Source organism: Parambassis ranga, chromosome 6, assembly GCF_900634625.1.
Source record: "Parambassis ranga chromosome 6, fParRan2.1, whole genome shotgun sequence".
NCBI classification, from domain to species: Eukaryota; Metazoa; Chordata; class Actinopteri; family Ambassidae; genus Parambassis; species Parambassis ranga.
The window spans coordinates 12,930,186-12,957,046 of record NC_041027.1 but is presented as its reverse complement, the minus strand read 5'-3'; the positions used below and the strand labels follow the sequence as shown (position 1 = coordinate 12,957,046).

At 43.0% G+C, this 26,861-nt stretch overlaps 3 protein-coding genes and 1 non-coding gene across 6 annotated transcripts in view; 3 read left to right on the top strand and 1 right to left on the bottom strand.

Annotated features, from left to right (window-relative positions):
* The first annotated feature begins 854 nt into the window (after positions 1 to 854).
* On the top strand, positions 855 to 12,251 carry LOC114437847 (uncharacterized). Its single transcript, XM_028408780.1, has 12 exons — positions 855 to 984; positions 1,288 to 1,676; positions 1,752 to 1,847; positions 1,976 to 2,086; positions 2,181 to 2,307; positions 2,437 to 5,364; positions 7,757 to 7,959; positions 9,011 to 9,112; positions 9,224 to 9,322; positions 9,416 to 9,526; positions 9,660 to 9,783; positions 9,881 to 12,251. The coding sequence occupies exons 1-12, from the start codon at positions 954 to 956 to the stop codon at positions 11,902 to 11,904; spliced, it is 6,345 nt and encodes a 2,114-aa protein (XP_028264581.1). The 5' UTR covers positions 855 to 953; the 3' UTR covers positions 11,905 to 12,251.
* Positions 12,252 to 12,499: 248 nt separating this feature from the next.
* Positions 12,500 to 12,572, bottom strand: trnar-ccu (transfer RNA arginine (anticodon CCU)). Its single transcript has one exon. It is a non-coding gene; the product is annotated as a tRNA-Arg (tRNA).
* Positions 12,573 to 13,083: 511 nt separating this feature from the next.
* Positions 13,084 to 19,929, top strand: wdr45b (WD repeat domain 45B). The gene is made up of 10 exons (XM_028408217.1): positions 13,084 to 13,244; positions 14,316 to 14,390; positions 15,062 to 15,163; positions 15,591 to 15,678; positions 15,873 to 15,967; positions 16,070 to 16,260; positions 16,344 to 16,429; positions 17,295 to 17,396; positions 17,475 to 17,596; positions 17,714 to 19,929. Exons 1-10 carry the CDS (start codon positions 13,178 to 13,180, stop codon positions 17,818 to 17,820), a joined length of 1,035 nt encoding a protein of 344 aa, XP_028264018.1. The 5' UTR covers positions 13,084 to 13,177; the 3' UTR covers positions 17,821 to 19,929.
* Positions 19,930 to 21,061: 1,132 nt separating this feature from the next.
* Positions 21,062 to 26,861, top strand: part of LOC114437466 (CASK interacting protein 2) — a 29,413-nt gene continuing 23,613 nt past the window's right edge. For all 3 annotated transcript variants that reach the window (XM_028408175.1, XM_028408174.1, XM_028408173.1), the window contains exons 1-2: positions 21,062 to 21,159; positions 22,846 to 23,211. In XM_028408175.1, coding sequence (XP_028263976.1) covers positions 23,118 to 23,211 — 94 coding nt within the window. In that variant the 5' untranslated portion in view covers positions 21,062 to 21,159; positions 22,846 to 23,117. The remainder of the gene's footprint in view (positions 21,160 to 22,845; positions 23,212 to 26,861) is intronic.

Genomic DNA, 26,861 nt, shown 5'->3' with positions numbered 1-26,861 from the left:
GAAATGAAGACAGGATCACTGTTAATGGTTTTCCTCTGTCACCTGTAATTACACATCACCCCACTCATCATCTCAGACGGCACCTTTTAAATGTCGGGGTGCTAACGTGCTGCAGACTACAGAACCTGTCCTGGGTACAGATGTATTTATTTACTATCTTGCTGGTCTCCGGTGAACAGAGTCTGTGGAAGTGTTTAACCAATCGTGCATACGTTTAACATTTAGTTAAGAAAAACAGCACAATCCTACAAACAACATATCGTCTTCTGTTTTCCTTTCCATGCAACTCATTTCAAGCTTTCTTTTCTTTTCATTTCTCACCAGAGCATTTGCATGATGTTGCCACCACAAATAAAAAAAATGATTTGTGTCAGTGCTGTGATGACAGTTCTTCAATACTTGCATTCTACTACTACTACTACTAATGTCACAAAAACATCAAAAAAAGAGTATAAAATTAATATTTGGTTTTGTTTTTTCTTGCCAAGGTAACTTTGCTAATGTCCCTGATTTTAACGTTTGTATTTTTCATTAATGCATTTTTTTCTTCTTTATTGAAAAAGTGTACATAACAATTTGTTATAGTAATATAGGCTATGATTAAGCCACAAGGTAGATTTCAACAATATATAAAATATCACAGTACAAAAAAAAACAATTTAACCCAAACAATAAGAGTAAAACTAAAACGATAAAAAAGGACATATATACATATAAATGAATTAAAAAAAAGCGACAACTTCCGGGGCTTCCAAAGCGGAAGTGTAATATAACCGTTGGCCGATAGGGGCTGTCACTCACCACAAATTCTGAAGTCTAAAGAGCTTTCCCGGCCACCGTACTACTCGACATAAAACCAAAGAAGAAGAAAGGAGGCGAGGAAGATTACTTTTTAGATTTAACCAATTCTCTGCTAAGATATTATAACGTGAACAATACAGCGGAAAAAAGGAATGGAAGAGGACACGGAGGGAAGTGTATCACGTAAGTCAAGCTATAAACAAGTTAAGCTAACCAACTACTAAACGCTGTTGAACAACACACCGTTACCTGACATTGTTTATAAGCTATTGATGAAACATATTTGACACTATTAAACATTTATTTCAGTCTGTGGTGTTTGGAATCACCCCGTAAAGTGCTCAGGTACCGTTTCATCCTCAATGCACAGACATTGAGTATGAATCGGCCTCTAGTATGTACATGATAACTGTGCTGTTTCATTTTGCAGGTGTCAGTGTTAATGGAGACAGAACATTAAAGTAACTGCACTGGTTTTGCATACAGGTGCATCCCTACCTCTCTCTGCATTGCGCCTTCTGGTCCCACCTGTTCGCCTGGTCTCAGCAGCAGTCTGGCAGACCATCCAGCAGAAGCTTGTGCTTGATTATGGGTTGCTTGAGGAGTTTGTGTCCCTGGTTACAGACATTGTACCAGGGCTACTCTCTGCCCGACACAGGGCCGAGCTTATCCTGGGCCTCAGAGCGAGGGTGAGGACGATCATTATCTGTGCACAGCGTCTGTTTTCTGTCTTCATTAATGTATTGATGCAAATACAGTTTGTCTGTTTTCAGCAAATCCTGGAGTTATGTCGACTTGAACATCTTGCAGACTTTGACAATGTGCAGCCACACCTGGACAGGATGCAAATGCTCATAGAAGCGTGGGTGACAGAGGTGATTTAAGCATATTTTTTTATATGCATAACTGCTGTAGTTTGCTTTAAAGTTCTGTGCTGTCGTGTGTTGCAGGCTGGTGATGCAAATACAGACGTGACACAATCAAACTTTGTGGACCTTGTTCAGAATTTGCTGAAAAGTCCCGAAGAGAGAGAACACTACTTTCAGGTTAGTCTTGTTGTTGTGCTTCTCATCAGTTTGTGCTAATAGAGAACCATGTAGAATAGAATTCTGTGTCAATGAAGTGGAATTCTTTAGTCTTCTGTGTGTAATATAATACAGTTTGTGCCTTCCAGAAAGTTTTCCCTGAAGAGTTCGGGCCTACATATGATGATGCGCTCCACACTTTGATGTGGCTTTTTTTGTCCAGACTTGAAACGTTTCTTCCTCCTTATACTTTCCAACAGGTACATTAAAGAAACTTTGTGTATTTTTGTTATTGCTTTCAGTTCGGTTTTTGTGTTTTATTTCCTCCTTTTCATTCATTTTCCCGTACTGCAGGTTGCATCCATGTTTGTTGAGGTGTCCTCTGTGCTGGAAGACTGCATGCAGTCGGTCAGTTCTCAGTTTGAGGGGCTCAGAATCCTTCTGCTGTATCAAAAAGGACTTAGCCAACTGGATGACAGCGGTGAGTCGGTTTCTGTTTTACTGTCATATGAGAAATAAATAAATAAAAATTGTGTGAACTGTTCCTTTTGTTACTTTTGCTTTGTTTTTTTTTTTACTGTTTTATTCTTTGTGTCTTTTTTCTTCTCAGAGAGTTCTTTTGATGGTGGCTGCATCATTTCAGCTCTCAAATTTCCAACTGTGGGACGAACTGAGTCATTTAAAGCACAAGACAACATCTCAAAGGCTGCAGCATCGGCCTCGGAGAAGGATTTGTTAAATTTGCCTCCTGCTGCACAGATACAAACTGACACAACCACGGAGCACCAGACGTTTAAGACAGAAACTAACTGGACCTGTGGGAGAAATGAAGATGCAACAAGACAGAAGACTAATGTAAACCTTACAAGTCAAGCAGAGGATGCGTCCAGCCGTCTAAAGGAGTGTCATGTTCAAATAAAAAGACTTGATGTGGCTGCGTCTTTGCATACTCGACCTGTGAGACAAAACAGAGGGCAGAGGATTAAAGAGTTCCTGCTGGAGGAGAAGAGAGGAATTTGTGAATCTGCATCTAGGAAATCCTTTAGGGCTCGTCCATCCAGCTGCATTGAAGACTGCTCATACATGGCACCCATCTCTGCATCCAGTGAGGATGACTCCTTGTCTGACTACTCAGATGAGGGCTCTCACCATTCACAGTCTGTCTGCTCAGGTGATGAGTCAGTTAATGGTCCCGCTGAAGGTGATTCATTTTCTAGCTGCTCAGGCAAGGACTCTTCTTTACAGGGTTCTAAAACTGTACCATCTGCTGGAACAGATGTCAAATGTCAAAAAAAGATCCGTGAAGTCCAGTGCTTTATGTGTAAAGAGTCTATAAACACAAGCCTGAGCAGTCACATGGAACTCCACTTTCCCACAGGTGATTACGCCTGCCCTCAGTGCGGCCGCAGGTTTAAACTCCTGAAATCATTTAAACAACACGTGATAAGGACCCGCTGCGACTACACTCAGCAGCACGTCATCCCAACTCTTTACAAATGTGACAAGTGTGAGGAGACGGTCGGTTCCAAAGTTTCACTGCAGAAACACAAGCTCACCCATAACGAACTCTACTGCAGCGTGTGTAGGAAGGTGCTACAGGATGCAGCGACTCTTGACAGGCACAAGGCCTCACACACCCCGTTCCAGTGCAACCGCTGTGATGAGTCCTTCACTCTTTTCAAGCCATTGCTTAGACATTGTGAAAACATCCATAAAATCAGTCCACCTTTCAAATGCAGCCACTGTCCCAGAACGCTACCTCAGCTGCGCCTTTTAGTCAAACATGAATGGCAACACACGGGGCACCTGCCCTTCCAGTGCGCTCAGTGCAGTGCGAGGTTCAGGTCGGACATCGATCTCCTCAGCCATCAACGGGTCCACACCAGAGAGAAACCCTACCCGTGTGCTGAGTGTGGCAGGACTTTCGCCCATAAGTGTAACCTGCTGCGGCACTTCAGGGTCATCCACAGCAAGGCTCGAAATGAAAGGAAGCACTCCTGCTCTCAGTGTGAGAAATCCTTTAAAGAGAAAGGAGCCCTGAAAATACATGTAAACAAGTGCCATGTTCAAATGAAAAGACACGATGTGGCAGCGTCTTTGCATACTCGTCCTGTAAGACAAAACAGAGGGAAGAGGATTAAAGAGTTCCTGCTGGAGGAGAAGAGAGGAATTTGTGAATCTGCATCTAGGAAATCCTTAAGGGCTCGTCCATCGCTGTCAGATAACAAGGATTCAGGCAGCTGCATTGAAGACTGCTCAGACACGGCACCCATCACTGCTTCCAATGAGGATGACTCCTTGTCTAACTACTCAGACGAGGACTCTTCTTTACAGGGTTCTAAAATTGTACCATCTGCTGGAACAGATGTCAAATGTCAAAAAAAGATCCGTGAAGTCCAGTGCTTTATCTGTAAGGAGCCTGTAAACACAAGCCTGAGCAGTCACATGGAACTCCACTTTCCCACAGGTGATTACGCCTGCCCTCAGTGCGGCCGCAGGTTTAAACTCCTGACATCTTTTAAGCAACACGTGATAAGGACCTGCTGTGACTACAGTCAGCAGCACGTCATCCCGGAGAAGCCTGACGAAAGGACAACTCTTTACAAATGTGACAAGTGTGAGGAGACGTTCAGGTATAAAGTTTTGGTGAAGAAACACAAGCTCACCCATAACGAACTCTACTGCAGCGTGTGTAGGAAGGTGCTACGGGATGCAGCGACTCTTGACAGGCACAAGGCCTCACACACCCCGTTCCAGTGCAACCGCTGTGATGAGTCCTTCACTCTTTTCAAGCCATTGCTTAGACATTGTGAAAACATCCATAAAATCAGTCCACCTTTCAAATGCAGCCACTGTCCCAGAACGCTACCTCAGCTGCGCCTTTTAGTCAAACATGAATGGCAACACACGGGGCACCTGCCCTTCCAGTGCGCTCAGTGCAGTGCGAGGTTCAGGTCGGACATCGATCTCCTCAGCCATCAACGGGTCCACACCAGAGAGAAACCCTACCTGTGTGCTGAGTGTGGCAAGATTTTCGCCCATAAGTGTAACCTGCTGCGACACTTCAACCTCATCCACGGCGAGGCTCGAAATGAGAAGAAGCACTCCTGCTCTCAGTGTGAGAAATCCTTTAAAGAGAAAGGAGCCCTGAAAATGCATCAGAGGAAGAACCACTTAAACGAGCTGTTCCGAAATCCGTGCCCGTACTGTGGGAAGATGGTCTCGTCGTCAACAATGGCTCGCCATAAATTAATGCACACAGGAGAAAGACCTTTCAAATGCACTGTGCCTGAGTGCGACAGGTACTTCAGATCAACCTCTGAAGTGAAGAGGCATGTCCTCTTACACCACACAACAGACAGACCGTATACATGTGATGTTTGCGGAAAGGGCTTTATTAATCTGTGGGCTCTCAATACACACGCTAAAATACACTCAGGAGAGAAACCATTTGCTTGCCATATCTGTGGCAAGGCTTTCCTCAAAGTCTACAGCATGCTGAGACACAAAAAACTGGTGCATACAAAGGTTACACAATAACTCCTGCTGCCTTTTTAAGTCATTGTGATGTTCAGACTGATACATGCATTGGGTGCAATACTGATCTATGCTTGATGAGAGGCTGCCATGTTGTAGATGTTTTGTAAAACTTCAGAGTATTCGTCAAGTTCTACAATACTTTATGTTGACTGTCTTACAATGTACAAGCTCCAACTGCTGCTGCTTGACTGGTGTTGTCATAAATGATAGTTATGTGTGTTATAATTGTATTTGTTTATTTTTTTATTTTCTGCCTTGATATTCAAAATGGGTTTCGTAAAAAACAAACGGAATAATAAAACTATAAACTATAAAAATAATAAACTGTTTGCGAATGTTTGCAAGTGTCCATGAGGAGAGAGAAAGAATCCTGTTTGATTTAATGTGCTGTCATTGAGTAGAAAGAGACTGACACTAAGCAGTTGGTAATAATCATATTGCTGAATACTGGTAAATAAATAAGGTTAATGTATGAGATGTGGGCGAGGAAGAAAATACAGGAGACAGAGGCAACAATGATGAAATAAACGCCACAGGAGGTCCTTCCTGCCAGTGGCCATCAGACTGTATAACTCCTCCCCTTTCTGTAGGGAGAAGCGCTAGATAATCATGTCAGGCATCACTGTCATTCCCTCCACTGGTTTATATTTATGTTTACTTAGCACCTTACATCTCCATATCTGTATCCATGTATCATATATTGTGCTCATACTGCGTACTGTACTCTTATTTTGGATTATAGTGACACTTATACTCTGTACTTAACTGCATTTAATGTAACTTGATACCTCTGGCACAAGAATTTCCTTCGGGATTAATAAAGTTTTATCTTATCTTATCTTATCTTAAAGTATAAGTATACTTAAGTATTATTTAAAAAAATAGAATCTGGGATCATAAGATTATAAGAAGCTCAGGCTGTGTGATTATAATGTGGAAAAGTAGTATACAGCTGAAGGATGATCAATATGACAGATATAATGCTTAAAGTCTGATAAAGACTACAAATATGGCTGCTTTGTATGCCTCTGTGTGTCAGCCTGTCACCATGGTAACAGCAGAGGAGAACCTCAAAAACCACTCACAAACTTTAAGAGCCTGGCGTGCGGAAACGATTCGAAATTAGAAAATTCTCAATACAAGATAGAGAATAGAGAGAATAGATATTTGATAGAGCAGCATCTAATTAAAGTTTTAAGACTAAATGGAGTCTGTAGCGTGAAATTTGTAGGAGGAGATACATTTGGCAGGGCTCTCTCATTTTGAACTTTTATTAATATTTTGAAACATATTTGAACAAATCCGAATACACGTTTAATAGCCCTCGAAGAGCTGACTCCCATGTTTAAAAATGATATATTATATGTATTATACGGCGCACAGACAGGAAGAGTGAAGCGGAACTATTGAAGCCCCCCCCACTGTTTGTGATCGGACTGTTATTGCGGACGGAACACGGCATAGTGGTTGACGCACAAAGATCGCTTGTGTGACTTCGGTCTCTTTGACCAAACTCCCTACTTATCTACTAATTATCTATTTTGACTTCGATCGAGTCGCGAACATTATTGTTCCTAACTGGAATGTAACTGCGGTGAACACACAGAATGGACGGAGGTAGTTCCGAGTTACCTGGTGAGTATAAACCGATGCAGGCTAATTTGTTTGGCTAGGCCGCAACGCAGCCCGCGCGCGGGAATAGCATCCTTAACTTTCTATCTTTTTTAAATTATATTCGACAAAGTATGTTTTACTTGTATGTATACAGTCACTAACATCGTTATGCTTATTATACTCTGGAAAGAAGAAGCTAGGTTATATATACTGCGTTTATCAAGCCCAAGTTTTTTCTAATGCTACGTTTAGCCTGTGCTAATTCAGCTAATGCTAGGTCGGCCATAGAATTGAGTCTGGATGTTTAGAGTGAGCCGCAACAACACGTAGACGTTGGTGTCAACAAGTGTGTGTACATTATGTGTTACGCAAGCACCTTTACGCAGCATGTGTGCTATTAACATTTTAATTTTGATGCGGGTTACTGCCTTAAACCACGGAAACAAAAGGAAGTATAGCATAAAAATAAGTCAGTGTTTTTGCTGCAAGGGTGCTTGTTGTTAGTCAATGTTTTTGTGATCTGGGCACTACAGAGATATGGACATAATTCTAGGGGATACAATGTGTTTTGGAGAAAATGTACTAGAACACTATAAATGTATGTGTTCATATAATATACAACTATTCTATTCAAAGACTGATACCACCTATTTCCTGGTATGGCTTTTAAAACCTTTTACCTCATTTGCACAACAGCTTCAGCTCAATAAGTTGTAAATATGTCAGGTTTTCAAACACTTTTTTGAAACTTGTTGTCCTTTTTGTCCTCCCTCAAGGTCCCTCTCTCCCCCTCTCCACCCTGCGCCTCCTGGTCCCACCGATTCGCCTGGTCTCAGCAGCCATCTGGCAGACTGTGGAGCAGAAAATTGTGTCTGATTATGGGCTGCTGGAAGAGTTTGTGTTTGTCGTTACGGAGATTGTCCCACAACTTCTCTCCACGAGGCAGCGGGCTGAACTCATTTTAGGCCTCAGAGCACGAGTAAGTAGAAAAATCTTTAAACACTATAAAATATATTTGAATGGTTGTGTATGACTGAAGGATACACATGTTGGAGATCTTTCCTTTTCTGGTGATAAGGCAGGTTGAGTAAACCTATTTTAGACCTCAGGGCTCTAGAGTGAGACCTAATTTCTCAATGGTGCAACCAAAAAATATGTGAGGTGGCACCGGTGCGACCAGCTGTTAGAGGGAGACACATTCTCCACGACTCTTAAAAGTCTCCCTGTGGTCCAACAACAGACACACATCAGGCTCATATCGTCGTCTACACCAATCAGAGACAGTGAAGGGCGGGTGTGTGTACATTTTCAGTCGGACCGAGACCGTGAAAATCCAGAAGAAGAAGAACACGAACATATGCTGCGTAGAGCTGATGCTGTGTGCTGAAGCTTGTCACATACTCCACGAGAACAGAGAGAATTTGCTGTTGACCTGAATGACGGATGATAACGAGCCGGTAATGTTCAGGGAGGTGCTCGTAGCATTATAACAGACTGAACAACAGGTCTGACGGACAGTGTTATTTGACCTGTGTGGTTCCATCCATGAAGGCAGATTCACTCTGACTGACAGCAGTAGATTTAAGGAGTTATAGAACATGGTTACATGATGAACGCCCATTTAAAAAGTATTGTTATTATCCTGCTATAGCGGACCATTGTCTGCCAGTATGATATCTGCATACAGCTAAATCTGTGACAGACAGAATGAAAAGGAGCTCAGCTTTAGAGAGAGAGGAGACACTGAGGTAGAGAGGTGAGGAAGATGAGAGAGGAGATACTGTAGCTACCTTAGAAACATGTTGAAGAAAACAAAATATATATCTCAATCACAACTATTAAATAAAGGTATATATGATTTTAATCTTTTTTTTAATTCACGAACAAACTGCGGTGTGATGCGGTGGTTTTGTGCCGGTGCACCTAAGAAAAAAAAGTTAGGTGCACCAGTGCAAAACGTTAGTCCAGAGCCCTGGACAGAAGGCACTTTTCCTTGAATCACTTTTTCATGATCAATTCTGTGATTGTAGCTGATCCTGGAGCTGTGTCGCTCTGATGAGACGGCTGACCTCCAAATTATCCAGCCTCACCTTGACCGGATGCAGAACCTCAGATCTCTGTGGAACATGGAGGTGGGTGGAAACATTTTTTACCGATCAAGATGTTATTGTTCGTTTTGTGCCTTTATCCTTTTTTTAAAAAGAAAAACATCCAACATTCTAAGGGAAACCTCTTTATTGCAGGCTGATGCTGATGCAGAGCAGGATGCACCTGACTCTCATTTCACGGGCCTGGTACAAAATCTGATGAGAGACCCTGAAGAGAGAAGAAACTTTTTCCAAGTGAGTTTGAATGGAATATGATTTTAAGACACACAATTTGAAAGTGCTTGTGGACCTTATTCAAGCTCGTATTTGGATTTCTTTGTGTTCCAGGATGTTTTTCCTAATGACTTCGGTCCTACATATGACAAAGCAATCCAGACTCTGATGTGGCTGTTTTTGTCCAGACTTGAAAAACTTCTTCCCTCCCGAACTCTTCAACAGGTATCCTTACAATATCACTTCATATTTAGGTATATGTTGATAGTTTTGACTGTTTGGATGTATGTCTGCTTCATCAAATAAATCCTAGAATTTTTATTAATGCTTTTGCCTCACATTGTTATTCTCTTGCCAGATTGCCTCGCTGCTCAGCGATGCTTCGTCTGTTCTTAATGAATGCATGGATACTTTTGGTCGGCCTCAAGAGCTCAAAGCTTTACTGGACTCTCAGAAGGATCCCAGCCAGTTAGAGGACATAGGTGAGCTGAATATTATATCACAGTAACACATTCAATGCCCACCGTTCTGGTGTATTTGTCTGTTCATGTTCATTGTGATCTTCTTTTTTTTTTCTAGAGTCTTGCATTGTAGACAGTGGCATTTTATCAGCCCTTTGTTTCCCTCCAATGGAAAGGGTTGTGATCGTCAATGAGCAAACTGAAACAGATAGCAGCCCTGTGTACACTGTCTGCACAGAGATGGAGGTTGAATCTGAGAACAAAGAGGTGTATGTGGCGGGAACGGCGAACTCTGAGTGTGTACAAACCCAGTGGATTGGTCTCAGCGGTGAGGTGAAAGCAGAAATGGATGCAGAGGTTGTGACAGACCCCACTGAAGGTGCAGAGGCCAGCGAGGGCGAAATGGCAGAAGACCATCATGAGGAAAAATCTGGAACGCTGATCATCGGAGAGGATGGCCAGGTGACGGTGCTGGACGGTGTGGAAAAGAAGCCGAACAGACGTGGACGGAAAAAGAAACGTCCGGCGGATGAAGACTTTGTAGTGGAAAGCAGCACAAGGAGCAAAAATGACGACCCAGAATTTGACGTTTTGTGGGAAAGGCCGGTGCGAAAGAACCGGGGACTCAAAATGAAACGCTATCTGTCACAATGGAGGAAATCTGGAAAGACACAGGGCACTAATGCCACCAACAGTGGCCCTAAAAAGTTTGCCAAGTCCAAAAGTTCTGCCACCGACTTAGATGAGAGAACGTGCAAAGTGTGTGGCAAGGTGGTGAGTCATGCCAAGTTTTTACCGCGGCACATGAGTCAGCACTCAGAGGAGCTGCCGATCTCATGTCCCGTGTGCAAAAAGTTTTATAAGAGCTTGCGATACTTACAGCAACATAAATGTACAAGTTTAGCTAAAGAAAAGTCTGATGGGAATGAACAGGAAAGTGAAGCAGACAAGGGTGAACAATCATCCAGCGGGGTTCCTGGTGAGGCACCCAGTGAAGATCAGCCCACCGACTCCAACCAGGACCCGGATTACTCCCCGTCTGCTTCTAAAGAACCGGGCCAAGAAGACAAGAGTGTGTTAGAAGGTCCGTTCTACTGTCCTCACTGCAGTGTGGAGTTCAAGTGCAAACAAACGTTTAGGTTCCATTTAAGAAACATCTGCTACAGTGAGCAGCAGGTGGATCCCGAGAGGCCCGAGGATATCAAGCATTGTTTCATGTGCAACGAATGTGACAAGGCCTTCAAATACAAGTCAACGTTGGATTCCCACAAACAGACTCACAACCCGCTCTACTGTGAGGTGTGCATGAAATTAGTGCGTGACTCAGAAGCATTGGCAATGCACAAAGAATCCCACACGCCATTTCAGTGCAACCGGTGTGAGGAGCACTTCCCTGTTTTCAAGGCCCTTCACAAGCACTACATCGATGTCCATAACCCCACAGAGCCTTACACCTGCTCTCACTGTCAGACCACGTTTGCCAGTTTGAAGCGTTTCATCAGACATGAGTGGAAACACACCGGTTACCAACCTTTTCAGTGCCCTCATTGCAGTAAAAGGTTCCGATCATACTCTGACCTGGTGGAGCACCAGAAGAAGCACACTAAAGCTTATCCGTTCCTCTGCTGGGAATGCGGAAAGAAGTTCAGACACGGCGTGACGCTGACGAGGCACGTGGAGCGCGTGCATCATTCCGGAGAACCTGTGACGGAGAAACCATCCCCAACCTTCACCTGTGCTCAGTGCGGGAAGACCTTCACGTCCAGGAGGTGCCTTCTGAAACATGACAATTTCCATCACAAGGGCCTGCGCTTTCCCTGCGAGCACTGTGGGAAGGGATTCTTCGGAAAGGACGCACTGGTGAGGCACACTCTGATTCACACAGGAGAGAGGCCTTTTAAGTGCGATGACTGCGAGAAGTCTTTCCGATCCGCAGCAGAGTTGAAGATACACAGGAGATACCACACTGGGGAAAGACCTTTTAAGTGCAACATCTGCGAAAAGGGTTTTGTCCAGTCCTGCTTCTTGACTTTACATATGAGAACCCATACTGGAGAGAGGCCATATGTTTGTACAGTGTGTAGCAAGGGCTTTTCAAGCTTACACGGGCTAAAAAGACACAGGAGACTTGTTCATGCATAGGTTAAATTAACGTGATACTAACCATTGCCTTGCCCTCTTCCAACAATCCCTAGTTAAAGGCTGGAGAACACTCAGCAGAATGGATGCTAATCAATATGTGGAAAGCTACGTTTTCCATTGGAGGGGCATTTTTCTTTCTTTAAAATCAGCGGCTTTACAACTATCTATGGCTGCCAGAAGTTGGATTGTTAGTGTAATTGTATAGCTCGTTATAAAAATGTAACTGTATTTTTTACAGGAATGTTTGCTGTAGTACTACCACCAGATTTGTATGTATAAATGATATAAACCATATTTCCATTGGGAAACAATTTCTTGAATAAAATGACATTTGAGTTCAAGGGTCACCAATTTTACTTACTTTTATTTGTTTGGAGGTAGGCTATGTTGATTTTTGGCTCACATTTTTAAGGCATAATCAAAAAATAGTGGCAGAATGCCACAAAAAAAACAAGAGGTAGATCAGTGTTGCAAATGGTGTGTACATATTCTCTTGGAAAATACCAGACGAAATATTTATGATAGGATTAGGTAAAAACAGGCGTAATTTGATATATTTTAATGCAGAATTCGTCATTGACTCAAAAAAAGAATTCACCCCAGATGGGACTCGAACCCACAATCCCTGGCTTAGGAGGCCAGTGCCTTATCCATTAGGCCACTGGGGCTAGGTAACTTGTAGTTAGAAGTAATTTGTATAAGTGATCAAGTATATCATGTATGTGTGCCTTGGGGCAACTCGACGAGAATGAAAGTACCACATGTGTATTTCATGTAGGATTGATAAATATATAATAATATAATGGATGCCTGTATGGTTACTTTTCTTTTGCATCTTCATGACTTCAAAAACTCCTCAAACTCAACTTTTCGGTAAAGACGGATATCATAATAACATGCTTGACGTCTGACTATGTGTTAATCGGTGAAACTATGATTAAGTCAAAAGTAATCAAATCATTGATTCCTGTTAGCGAAATCGGACTTCGTTATAATTCTTCTTTGATCACCACCTGACTGTTTTTTCTGGTTAAAACTATTAATGAGGATAATGGAGTTATTTCTGTGTTAAATGTGTTCCTAAGTACATTACTAAGGTCTCCTGAAAACTCCCTTTGATCTTGGCTGATGACAGCTATTCCCCAAGCAGGAACCAGGCTCGGTTGTTTTCCTACTCTTTGCCCAGCAGCAGACTCAGGAGGAATGGTAGCCGGTTAGCTCATCAAACAGGAGCTTGTGGATTAATTTAACATTCGGTTGTTCTGTAATAACAATGAATTTACTACCGTCTAACCCTCACGGGAACGGGCTTCTTTATGCTGGATTTAACCAGGATCATGGTAAGAAGCGTGATGTTTTTTTTTCTTCCCAACTGGAAATTGGCAGCGTCGAGGATGCTAAGCTATCATTGCTATGCCGACATCTTCCACGAGCATAAATTAAACATAACATTTCCTACCAACACCGAGTTTACACATTCTAACAATGGGTTTATATCGTCTACAATTACATTATCTAGTAATAACGCTGTCCAGGCGTTGCTGCTTCATAAACTTAAACTACGGAACGTTAACTTGATGTTAGCTTTAGCTAGCTTTCAAGGCTCGGCTAACCACAATACGTAGCTAGCTTTTTTGTTTAAGCCTATACGGCTAATAACCCAATAGGTCAACGAGACATAGGTTGTAGTGTTAGACTCAAAAACGTATTTTTTTTTTAAAAAAAAGATACATATATGTGTACCCAATAACGCCAGTGAACATAGGATATGTGCTAATGTTAGCTGAAATCCTGTTAGCCAACATGCTAGCTGTACCTGAGTGACCACAACGGCGTTAGCTAGCGTTAGCTAGGTAACATTTAGGTTCGTGAAGTTAATGTTACGGCTATTACCGCGTTATTGACTTAACCTTATGTTTTCAATAAAGTCGTAGACTTTTATTAAACTGTCATTTTCTTAGAAGTAACGTTCATCTGTTGTTACTGCGTTGGTTTTGTTACAGTCAGTGTAACATTGTCTTCGCTCCCCGCCCACACGCATATCCACAGGCCGTACATTTAAAGTGTATCTATCTTAAACCTAATTTTTTTTAACCTAATTATTTGTGTCACCCACATTTCTCTTAAAAGAACGTAGATCTAAAAAGTGACTTAAGGACCTCATGTGACCCCTTTGGCACCAAACGTCACTGTCATACATTCCACACACACCGTGGCAGGTTAATCATTTGTTCCACGCTCAGTATGAAAGGCTGCTGTTTTATCACGCATGTGTCTTTGTGTTGTGTGTTCTCATCCGTGCAAAAACTGAGTGGATTCCATAGTAGAGATCCATGCCAATAATTCTTGATATGTCAACAATTGAGCAACGCCATTGATCCCTGTCTGTGTGTGTCTGTGTGTCCCTCCAGGATGTTTTGCCTGTGGAATGGAGAATGGATTCCGTGTGTACAACACAGATCCCCTCAAAGAGAAGGAGAAACAAGGTAAGAAGACATTAAAGTGGCTGAGATATTCAGTGGTAGCATCATTTGTTAGTTGAGTCTGTGCTCTCAGACATGACTGTCTGCTGTAAGTAAATAAACCTAGTTTATCCAGTTGTTATGTAAATACGTGCATCACCTGTGAATCTGGTGTGCTGTGGGTTTTTCCATGGTGCTAAAGACTGAATTTACAAGGTAGTGCACATTGTACATAGTAACAACATGTGATGTGTTTCACAAGACTAGTTGAACTGTGATCATTTAATTAGGAACACTGTACTGGAATGGAGGAATATTCTGCTAAAGCTTTCCGTTTGTGACAAAAAAAAACGCTTACAGGAACCCACTGTGGCAGCACATGTGGAACTCCTTTCATTCTCCCCCCCAAAGAGCGCTAGAAAGTGTGACTTGGCACATGACCTGTGTGGCCACTTCTCTAAACTGCTCAGCGCTAACTGCTGTAGGTCAAGTATTGTTCAAAGGACAGCGTGTGGCTTTTGTTTTCTCTGTGCCGAGCTGTTCTTTCCTGCTGATGTTATGTACGCTGCAGAAGGAGAGAGGCCAGTCTCGCTGTGTGGAACTGAGCCATGAGAGATGAGAAAGCACTTAACGAGAGCTGTGCTTTCGGTTCTTGCTCGGTCAGTGGCAGTGAAATTATTCTCCATTACTTTCAGAGTTCCTGGAAGGCGGGGTTGGCCACGTGGAGATGCTGTTTAGGTGTAACTATCTAGCGCTAGTGGGAGGAGGGAAGAAACCCAAGTACCCAACTAATAAAGGTAAGTTTATCTACAGGAGGCAGCATTAGCAATACTGTGCAGGTGGACATAGAGACATAGAGACGCCCACAAGAAGGGCTGAAGCACCAATAAAATGTCTGCTGTCACACAGTTTAACATTCTTCCTGCTGCTGCACCATGTCTCCTGTCTCCCTGAAGACTCAGTGTCCGGAAACATATACAATCTACATGCATCCCTTCAGTCTGCTTCAGCTTATGTGTTTCTATATAGGATCAAACTAGCCAAGCTAAAATCAACACTAAACGCGTCATGTTTTCTATGGTTTTTGCTGCTTTTATCTTTGGTTGGATGCTCTCGGTGATGGCATCTTATCTTATTATATTAGGGCATGGAAATGGACATTAAACACACACTTTGACACACTTTCTGTGGGTGAATGTTTTCTTTCTTCTCCTGTTGTTGTAGTGATGATCTGGGATGACCTGAAGAAGAAAACAGTCATTGAGATAGAATTTTCCACAGAGGTCAAAGCAGTGAAGCTTCGGCGTGACAGGTACAAAAAAAATGTTTGTCTTCCATCATTTTCTTCCGAATTTGTTGCAACATCAGTGTTGTGTAATGTAATAATCAGTGGAAGGGGCGGGGCGGGGGGGGGTTCCTCTTTAGGCACAACCGTTGGATGATCTTGTGTCTCAGTTTTGTACATGCTGTTTAAAAAGGTTTTGACATTTTATTCTGTGCTCTCAGGATCGTGGTGGTCCTAGACTCAATGATCAAAGTCTTCACCTTTACCCACAATCCCCATCAGCTACATGTGTTCGAGACCTGCTACAACCCCAAAGGTCGGTCCGCTCTTTTTCAAACTGCTGACGTTTAATTTCCGGCTGTAAAACCACATGAGCTCCTGAACCATGCAGACCTTTTCTCTTCTTGTCCCTCCTCAGGTCTGTGTGTGCTGTGTCCCAACAGCAACAACTCCCTGTTGGCATTCCCGGGCACTCATTCAGGCCACGTACAGATAGTGGACCTTGCAAACACAGAAAAGCCCCCGGTGGACATCCCTGCCCATGAGGGGGCGCTGTGCTGCATTGCTCTCAACCTGCAGGGAACAAGAATAGCTACCGCATCAGAGAAAGTGTGTGAAGTGCTGTGGTGAAGTTTGTTGAGACTCTTGCTTCAGCTCTTGTGTCTGACTCCGCTGGTTGATCTGTGTTTCAGGGGACTCTTATTAGAATCTTTGACACATCTGCAGGCCAGCTCATACAGGAGCTAAGACGGGGCTCACAGGCCGCTAACATTTACTGGTGAGTATTCAGCATCTATACTATGGCTTAAGCTGGATCCATACTCCACGAGAACAGAGAGCTCGCTCCTCGCTGCCGACGTTACGCCCACAAAATGACGTCATTTCTCTCTCGGAGCGCCGGTTCTGCAGCTCTCTCGGACACATGGCCCGGGCAGAACTTGTTCTCTCAGTGCTGTGCGAGAACAATTCTGTGATTGGTCGGAATTTAGTGGGCGCGATGAATGTGGAGAAGCGCAAGAGCTTCTTCAGGTGCAGAACACACAGACAGAAGGAGGAAGTACAGCGACGATGGACAGTTTAGATGAGCAGCTGGCAAACAGCTCCTGGAAGGAGAAACACGGCGCACAGAGGAGAGCGTCTGTCCACAAGGTGGCGATATAAAAATTAATCCCAGTATTGATCACGGTGTTACAGTGGCTGGACGCGCACATTAAACACCAGGAGACGGGATGTATTATTGCAGACTGTCATCCACACGTTCACAGAGTTAAACTCACACAGACCAGAGGTCTGCTACAGTCAGCTACACTGATCTTCTATCTATTGTCATGCTGTACGCCCTCTTCCCTGAACATTATCAGCTTGTTAGGCCAGGTAACCACGACTGTGCTCACAATTTGGAATACAGTTGCACTGTCAACCTTGTGTGTGTGACGTGCGCTGCGTGGGAGGGCCGTATGCACACACACTTCTCGCGGAGTATGGTACTTTTTTGTTTTTTTTTTTACTCTTACCACCCGTGGAGCGAGGAGCCTGTTCTCTGTTCTCGTGGAGTATGGAACAAGCTTTAGACTGAAATGGTGCATGTGTTGCCTTATGTCTGTGTGATCATGTGTCCTTCTGAAAACTCCCATCTTCTCCAGCATTAATTTTAACCAGGATGCGTCCCTCATCTGCGTGTCCAGCGACCACGGCACAGTGCACATCTTCGCTGCAGAGGACCCCAAAAGGAACAAGCAGTCAAGGTCCGTTTATCTCTCTCAGCTGATGATGAAAAATTATAATATAAAGAGGAATAAAACAAATTTTTCCTCTCTCTGCAGTTTGGCATCTGCCAGCTTTCTTCCAAAATACTTCAGTTCCAAGTGGAGTTTCTCCAAGTTCCAGGTCCCCTCAGGCTCTCCATGTGCGTGTGCCTTTGGAACAGAGCCCAATGCCGTCATAGGTGACACCCAAACCGCACTTCGGTTCTTCTTATTAGTTCAGATATCGTTGTCATTGCAGCTGGAGGTGTGGTGTTCTGTTTTATTTGCTGACATATGTTTTGTACTCTACTTCGTAGCCATTTGTGCTGACGGCAGCTACTACAAGTTCCTGTTCAACCAGAAGGGGGAGTGTTCCAGAGACGTGTACGCCCAGTTCCTGGAGATGACCGATGAGAAAATATGACCTCCGACCCCTCTGCAGACTTCCTGTCTTTTTTTTTTTTCCCCCTTTCCTTTTTTTATTTTAAAGGAGCTACAAGCAGTCCTATGTGGCACTTGTCCTTTTCTTGACAGACTCTGCTAAAGAGCGTCAGACCAAGGGAAAATATAAAGAAAGAAAGAGAAGCGAAGGCCCTCAGTGCAAAGGTGGACATGGATGGAAGTATGAACAGTATGATGCAGATTTCATGTCTCAGGACAGAAGGGGGCAACGGATGCTGACTTTACATCCAAACCAAACACGAGAAAAAAAAGAGGGAAAGTATTTTTGTGAAAGGACAACTTGCCGCTTTTTAAGAAGTCTTCCGAGGAATTTACAGAGGACGGCTATTTTTAATCACATAGATGATTCTCGTAGTTCAGACAGATCAGAAATATTGAGATTTTTGTCAACTAACACCACCTAACCTAACTGTAGGGAGTGCCTCTGAGGACGGGAGAGAGACTCGGTATGTGTGCACATATTAATGTCGTCATATATACATACACACATGTGTTGGTGTATACAAAAAATGTACCGCGTCAGGCGTTTCCAAAGAAGGATCAGAAGGAGTCGGTCTGACAGGTCCACGCTAACATATGCAGCATCAAACCTCTCTGGTCCTGCATTGGGAAATGTCCCCCTTTTAGTATTACTAGATTTTCTTGTAGTTACTGTAAATACACACACACACAACGCGCCAGACTGAACTTCTAACCACGTAGAACTGTACAGAATAGTAGCAGAAAAATTAACATGTATTTTTGTTTAATTCCTCCTTTTTTTTCATACATTGTGCAATATGTTGTTTCTCGTTTTGTTTGTGTTTCTACCTGAAGAAAGTTTAAGGAAGTAGTTTGATATTTTGGGAAATGCAGTTGTTCACTTTCTTGACAAGGTATGAATGAATGTGGGGTTGTTGTCACTGTCTGTGTGGTAAAAATGAAGCTACAGCTAGGAAGGGCTAGTAGGTAACAAAATCTGTCTGTCTGTAGTTTGGATAGCTTCACACACACACACACAGCATGTAGATGGAAGCGAGGCTAGCTGGTTCTGATTTGAGTTTACAAGCTAGCCTTTGCTAGTACCCTAAAGAAAGCAGGATCAAACCTTAGCTGCTAGCCTTAGCGCTCCCTTAACTCCCAACAACGACCGTCGTTTCTCTGCAAAGTTTCCAAAGTGTTGAACTATTTCATGACTTCATGAAGGTCGAGCTTTTCTTTTTCTACCCGGACAGGTTAAGAGCCAAACATAACACACAGATATGTTGGATTTTCACTGAACAGCCTCGATCGGCTCTAAACGTGTTTTGAACTTCATGTTATTAGCCCAACATGATTAAATCAGATCTGAAAGATATCGGTCGCTCTATATGTCTTTGATTTGGCCGATGTGGGTCTCCACACCTTTCAGTTCAAACCCTGACCACACTTCGTACCTCCATACACTGCTTCACCCTGCTGTTTCAACTCATGCAAATCAGGGACTCAGAAGTGCTTTGTCGAACCCTCTGGCCATAAACGGGAGGCTCTGTTCACAGTGGAAGATATATATACAAAGCTGTGTGAATGGAATTTGTAAAAAAAAAAAAAAAAAAAGGAAATGTTTTGTCAATTTTACTTGACAGCTTTTCATGGATTTAATGCAAAAACACACCTCATTTGTGTCGCTTGGTTTCCCCTTTCTGTTTTCTTTTAAAGTCAAATTGTGCTTTTGCAGGCGAACACACACACACACGGCACTTACCGCTTAATGACCACAGGAGGGATGCTGCACAAACGGAGAAGCCGGCTTATTTCTGACACCCTCAAAACCTGTTTACACTTGGTTCTAAAATGGTTTATGTAGGATCGAATCAGAAGTCAAGATGCACCAGACTTCTAACCACACAGAGCGACAATAATAATAATGATAATAATGTTTGTTCCATCCTAAACAAGAAAGATTCAGTACAGTCATGTAACAGACATGGTGTTGTTTTGGCTGTCAACATGTGTTCCAGTTTTGATACCAAGTGTAAACAGGCTCTCAGAATGATTGTAAAATCTGCATTTAAATTTGTGAATAAAATTTAACATCTGCTTTTACAGTTAATCTCTACGAGCTCTCTGCATTGTTCAGTGTGTGTTTGTGTGAATTTAGCATCAGCCTTCACTTTACTAAATGGCTACTTTACTAGAATCAGCTGGTTTATCCTGTGTTCAGAGTGAAATGTTAAAAAAGGGAGGCTGTGTTTGAGTGTTATTTTAAAGCTATACCACTGATTCAGATATATCACGACGTCGGTTTCTGTTTTAATTCTTCAGCGACTTCCAGCGAAGCTTTCATCACACCCTCATTCACACGGTAACGCGATGCTTTATATTTAGTTTCAGCCTGGCTTATGTACATGCTATTTATGAGTGTAATGTGGGATTCGAGGTGTTTTATTTATACAAAGACAATGAGACAGAATGGAAAGGGTGGGAAATAGTCTCACCAGCAAATCTGGATAATCTTCATCCTGAATGTGGCATTTTATTTCATCTTCTTGATTTAATTATTGCATAACAGCAAAAAAAAAAGTAAAAGAGAAGGAGGCTGCTTTGAATGTTTGGACCTAATGTCAGTAGCTGTGTTTGGCCAGCAGATGGCGACACCATACAACCATTCCGGATTCCTCCGCCGTGTAGTTTTTTTTTTTAAGTTTTTTTTTTTTAGAAGTTTTAGAAACAATTTGACAATCATTCATTTTTTTGTACTATCATTCTGTGTGAAACTTCATTTCAGTCAAGCATAGCAAAACCTGTAGAACATGTTTGCACGAGTTAGATTTAAATAATAAAGTTTCTCACTGCAGGTTTATTAAAGTGTGTTTGATCATGACGTCAATTTTTGTATTGTTCTACTTTGTTAGCACTTTCTCTGGACAACGTGTTACTCCCGCGGTTATCCAGGAGCCACCGACGTTTCTCACCTACGTGAAGTTGAACGTGTTTACTACGGATGATACAATTGATGTAAGTTTGCCTTCAAAATAAAATCATAAATGAGGCTGTAAGCTGACACTGCGCCAGAAATTCACTATGAAATGCATGTATGTATATAAGTTAGACTCAGTCAGCGAAAAAATATAACCAACAGTTTTGCCGAAGTTTCAATACTAGTCAAATATTTACGTGTGGATACTCTTATTTTGAAAGGTAGCACCGGAACTTGTGCGTAATGATGTAATTCACTTGACGCACAGTCGTCGGGTCTCGTCTCCTGGCACTCGGCGGTCTTCGCTCAGTGACTCCGCGGCGGAGCAGCCTGTTACACCTCACGGTCCCCCGCCTACAACAGGTGAGAGCCTCCGCTGTCTGTTAACTTATATTTTCTGACTAAAAACGACCTTATATGTACAAAAAAATGTCGCTTTATTGTTCTAAAGAAGGTTTGAGAGTGTTTATGTTGTAGCATCGTGACACTCGAGACTGATAAGTTAGCAAACACGGAGACGCTGAACATAGGTCCGAGCAGTCCTGGCCAAATATATCAAATCATTTGTTTTAAGCTCACAAACAAACAGTAGAACATATATAGGCACTTAAAACATCATCTTTAATTTACAAATATCTACTTTTAGAGGCAGTTTTACATCTTTGGAAGCGACAGCACAGATACAGGTTGCAGCCAGACTGTGTGTTTATATTTTTGCATGTTTTTGTTTATTTATGTATTATTTGTGCCGAAATACTTCTCTTACGGATTTGTAATGTTTGCTGTGAAACGATGTGGGATTAAATCGGTAGATTTAAGAGTGAGGTTTGGTCTGAAGTGTTTGGATTATGACTAAAGTAAAGGGGTTCCATCTTAAATATTGAGCCCTGGAAACCTAAAAGTCCAACAGAAGTCATGGGAGATGTGTTCACTTGCTTCCAAAGTGCACAATCATTTCTACTTGTAGTAAATATTTTAAGGCTTTTGAACAGTGATAGATTGATTTGTCACCTGTCACTGCAGCTTTCATCCACTGCCACTCAAGTATACCACCCTCTACCCACTGACATTTGGGGCTAACAAGCCGGTTTTGGACTCCTTGTTTACATTCTGGCTTGTGTTGTAGTGTGTGTCTGTGCGGTTGTTTACTGCCTGGCAAGGTGCCCGGCTAGTTTTAGATCATGTGTCAGTGCAAAGACATGCATTGGCATCTGCTGCTGGGGTGCTGCACACACTGCTGCACGATCACCCAGCAGTCTGACAGAATAACTGGACGAGCAGCTCTAAATAGGCTGGCAGACACGATAAGATGCTCATGGTTTTGACACGTGAGTGTTGCCAGGCTCAACGTAGACTGAGAATTCTGAGTTGGAGCTTTTTTTTTAATGTTAAAACTTCTGCAGGCTGCTAAATTTCTCCCATGCTTGCATGTATACCCAGTGGTTCAGGACAGGTAGTGCTCTACCTGCACTATCCCTCACAGATTCCTTGAATTGATTCTGCATCGGGGACAGAAACAAACCTCGCTGCTGACTGGGATTTCAGGTGAATTGGTTGTGAAGTGGAAGCTGTGGCTCAACCTCACTGTTTTTATCAGAGAGGGAAACACAGAAACGATTCTTCCTGAATGTTTTCAATGGAGTGAGACTGTATTCCTGCATGGGAAGTGAAACAGATTAGCAGCACACTCCCAAGGGAGCAGCCTTCCTGGATCAGAGAAAACAAACAAAAGATGGGTTAAGTTAAAGTCACGTGGCTAATCCTGACAATATTTATCTAGTGGAAGGTGTTCTATTGATTGCTGATGAAGAATGACATCCAGCCATGCTGCTGAGCTGAGCACGGATTCATTGTTTCTTTTGGGCAGATCTGCAATAGTTATTTTTTTTGTAGAAATGTTATGAATGAATTTATGATTTCCTGCTTTCTTAGCTGCATATTTACAAAATTTTTTTTTCCATTTTGGGATTTGCATTAAGATTTATAGCCAGAGGCATATGGTAGCACTCTTTTTGTTGCTAACTGTGTGCTGTTTGTCTGTAATGGCAGGTTCCCTCCTGGTGGACAGAGACAGATTTTGAACACACACTCAGCTAAGACCTCCACTAGCCTAACTGTCCCTCCACATCACTAAACACCATGTACCTAAACTCCAACAACGAGCGAAGGACGACCTCCTGGACCACCTCACCAGACACTCCGTCCATCTGAATGTTGCTAAGCTCATGGCTGGGATTCAGCAGCTGCCTGTTAATGTGCTGACAAATGTTTGCTAAGGACTGCCTGAAGGAGCGCTGAGAAGACCAGAAGAAAGGACGACCATGGGGAAAGAGCAGGAGCTGCTGGTGGCAGTGAAGAGTGGAGATCTTCTGCTGGCTCACAAACTCCTCTCCAAAGTCAAGTGCAACAAAACCAGTGAGTGTGGTCCTACAGTGTTTGTTCTGTGTATAATTGTTTCCACTGTGCGGTTACTAAATTGTTACTAAATCGCTTTGCGATAGCCTCCGGATCAGGTTCAGCTGCCCCCCCCCCCTCCAGCAGTTTATTCAGGGACAATTTCAAACGAAGTGGATTCAAACTGCTGCTAAACACGAGCTAATCTCCTCAGAACAGACCCCTGTAGCTCCCGTGTCTTGCTGTGTGGGTTTTTTTAAGGGGGCTTTCTTCTTGTTTCAGAGTTTCTTATCTACATAGATTCCAAGTCAGGCAACAAGCGAGCTCTCGTTATGGGAGCATTGTTGACAGTGACAGGGTTCTCCCCCTTATCCAGGCCTGGGGAAAGTTAGGGCCAAGCAGGCTGTGAAGTTGAAGCAGCCTCTCTTTTGTGGCGTTATCTGCTCTGGGCTTTCATCAGGATGGCTGGCTGCTCGGTGACAAGCTCTGGGAACAAAGCTATGGCTGTCAGGAAAAAGCCTGTTACACACTTTCCACACAACAGAGACAGCGTGCGCTGCTTGGCAGAGAATATTAAATGATACAAAAAAAAGCAATGACTGCCAGACTGACTGAGGCAAAGTGGCAGGGGAGAGGGCGAATGAGTAGTGTTCCCTGCTGCTTTTAAAAAGGCACAGTATCTCTGATAGAGAAGCTCTTTAAGCTAAATACAAAACTATGATTAACATGTCCATGCCATTCTGACCGTTACACTCACAGGCTGCTTCCAAAGCTGCTGATCCTGGAGGACCCTTGCAGGGTTGGTGTCAATGATGGGGTCATTTGTCACCTCGTCAGACAGCAGCAGCGCAGCAGATGCCCTGGCTGTGGCAGCGAAGGCTCTGCAGATGACCTGCACTCTCTCCTATTTACAGAACCCTGTCGATAAGAGCTGATTGATTGGTTTGTTGTGACCTCCTTTGAAAACTGTCCGGACCCAAAATAAGTCTGTGGAATGCACAAGCACTTGTTTACAGTATTTATTTATCGTTTGACTTTTTTTAATGGACTTAACATCACATGAAGTACAACAGTGTGTGTTTAGGAGGCTCCCATGTTACTACAACAAAACTTATTCATAAGTGCAAAGCCTCCGGGGAGAGGTCAGGTGCTTTTTAAGTTGTTATGGTGGTGTCCGGGCGGTCAGCTGGTCTGGATGGAGGTATTAGCTAAAGGGGCTGCCTCTGTGTGTGTGTGTGTGTGTGTGTGTGTGCACGCTCGTGTGTTGTTCAGGAGGCTGACAGTTGAGTCAACAGGACCTGATAGTACAGAGCAGCATTGGGGCGAATGGATAAACTGTGTTTATTCAAAGCACAGGAAATGGTCTGACATCCAGTGTTTGCTTTGTTTGTGGCAGCGCTGGAGGCTGCTTGCTGTTTCTTTCTTTTGATTATTTGTGTGATATTTCAGATGGCTGATTTAAAAGAAAAAGGACGGTTGCATACATTTGACAAAAGTATTGTTAAGCACAGAAATGAGACGCAGACAGTAGCGTTTTGTGTGATTTTTATCAGCTGCTTTGTCACTTGGCATGCGGATAAAGCCTCCAAGATAGCAATCCTAGTTATCCGTGTGCTTTGTTGTTGTTTTGCTTCATCCTTGTGCAGGCCAGTTACTCGTGGCTGGTCACTAAAAGCTATAGGTGCAGGAACATGATGCTAAGCCTGGCTGGGAGCTGGCAGAGGAGACTTGCAGTGTCCTGAGGGGATTAGTTGTGGCTCTGAGGCTGGATTGATGGACAGGGAGCTGAGATGGGAGGTTTCTTCTCTGATCAGCCATCTGCTGACATCAGGTCGGGTGCTCAGTCAATTTAAGTGGAGTTACCACAGCCGCCTTCTTTCTGCTTAGCTGTTGCAAGCGTAGTGCATTTAAAGCTGCAGCCTCTGTCCAGATACTCACACTCCAGTGACAGCTTGCTCGTAAAGTTATCCCGCCTGAATTGTCACATGCTACTGACCGGGAGCGGAGTTTTGTGGGTGTTGTCGGCCCCACCCTGAATGGAGACCATTACAGACTAGAGGTTCTTCAAAGGCTCTCCTGATTACAATGTCTTTTGTTAGAACACTCGCTTGCTTTCATCTTGACACACGGCCCAGCCCTCTCTTCTGTCACGCTAAATACAAGGCCTTTGAGTCCTCCTCAATGCACAGATGGGCCACAACCCAAAGGTGGAAGATCATATTTGCCTGTTTGATCTGTATTTATTGTATCGATGACAGATGTTCACAAGCCTTTATCAGCTTTCACCAAACACACAGGTGCCAGCTATTTATTGTTATTTATTGATGAATTGTTAATGATCATTCTACAGTAATTTTTCTCATGTGAAGCTGCTGCGGTGTAATAATAATTATATATAACAACATAACATGTTCTCGGGGTACTTACACAGTGACAGCGTGATTTAAGAAGAACTTTAAGAAGTTCTTATCTGTGTTGTGTGCATGCGAACACCTTATTCTAGTTTCAGCAGCTTGGTTAAAAACGTGTTATTTGTGTAGAGATAGACAGGAAGAAAGTGGTGCATCTGACACACAGGTACTGTTTATGTGGGTTGAGCTCACTACACTGTTATAATTATGCATGATTTATCTCTTTAATTCACTCACACTTGTTATGTCTGGTTGTGTTGGGTAAGCCTAGCCTATAGCTTTAAGACAGATCATAGACAAATCTAAATTTGAAGCTTATTTAAATGCAGCCGGACAAAATAATTCACTGTTTTAAATGGATGACGATATTTTGATGAACAATCGTGTCTGGACATGATCATTAATGGGGTTTTAGAGGTGTTCTTTCTCACTGTAGACTGAGCTAGGCTAGCTGTTTTCCCATGTATACCTTTACAACGCTATGTTTCTAGTCTCTCCCTTTCCTTCAACCACCCCCCACCTCCACCGCCTTCATTACTGTACCTTGAATCAGGGATAACCCATCTGGCCTAATGTCAGATTAGAAGTCTGTTAGACTTAAGAAAACCTAAGAAGAGGTGTGTATGACTGTGTGTGTGTGTGTTCAGTTGGATAATCATCGTGTGTGCCATCTCCACACAACTATAGCATATAGTTAAAAACAGAATTTTCTGTCTGCTCTTTAACGTTTGTCTCATCTCATCTGTAGGGACAGTAGCAGCAGGGTGTTGTAGTTAGGGCCATTAGCTAACTGGCTAAATGGGCTAATCAGTCTTCCACGTTATTAGCCAGACAGTTGGGCAGCAGCCAAGTAGTGTGTGAACTCCTTTCAGGTTCATCTAGCGGCACTCTTGTACTGTATCAGACACACACATACGCAGTAATCCTGACCCCTTTCCTCGCCTGACAGATGGGGTAGCCTGTCTAGGATTGCTGAGAAATTTACCAAAGGAATTAAGTAGTACAAATGTGTGTGTGTGTGGGGTTGTGGTTGGCGTAGACAGTGTCATTTAATGTAGCATAACTAGCGTTTTATTACTAGCTCCAGGCTGCACATAGTTGTGTCTGGAACTCATTTTCATTTAGCTCTTCTTCTTTCTTTTTTTTTTATGTTGTTACTGAGAAACAAGCCGGCAGCAGGTGAATGCAGAGAGCTGCCTATGCACGCCCTGCAACTGTTTCCATATGTTTGGATTTGAACATATGATAAGATGAAACACA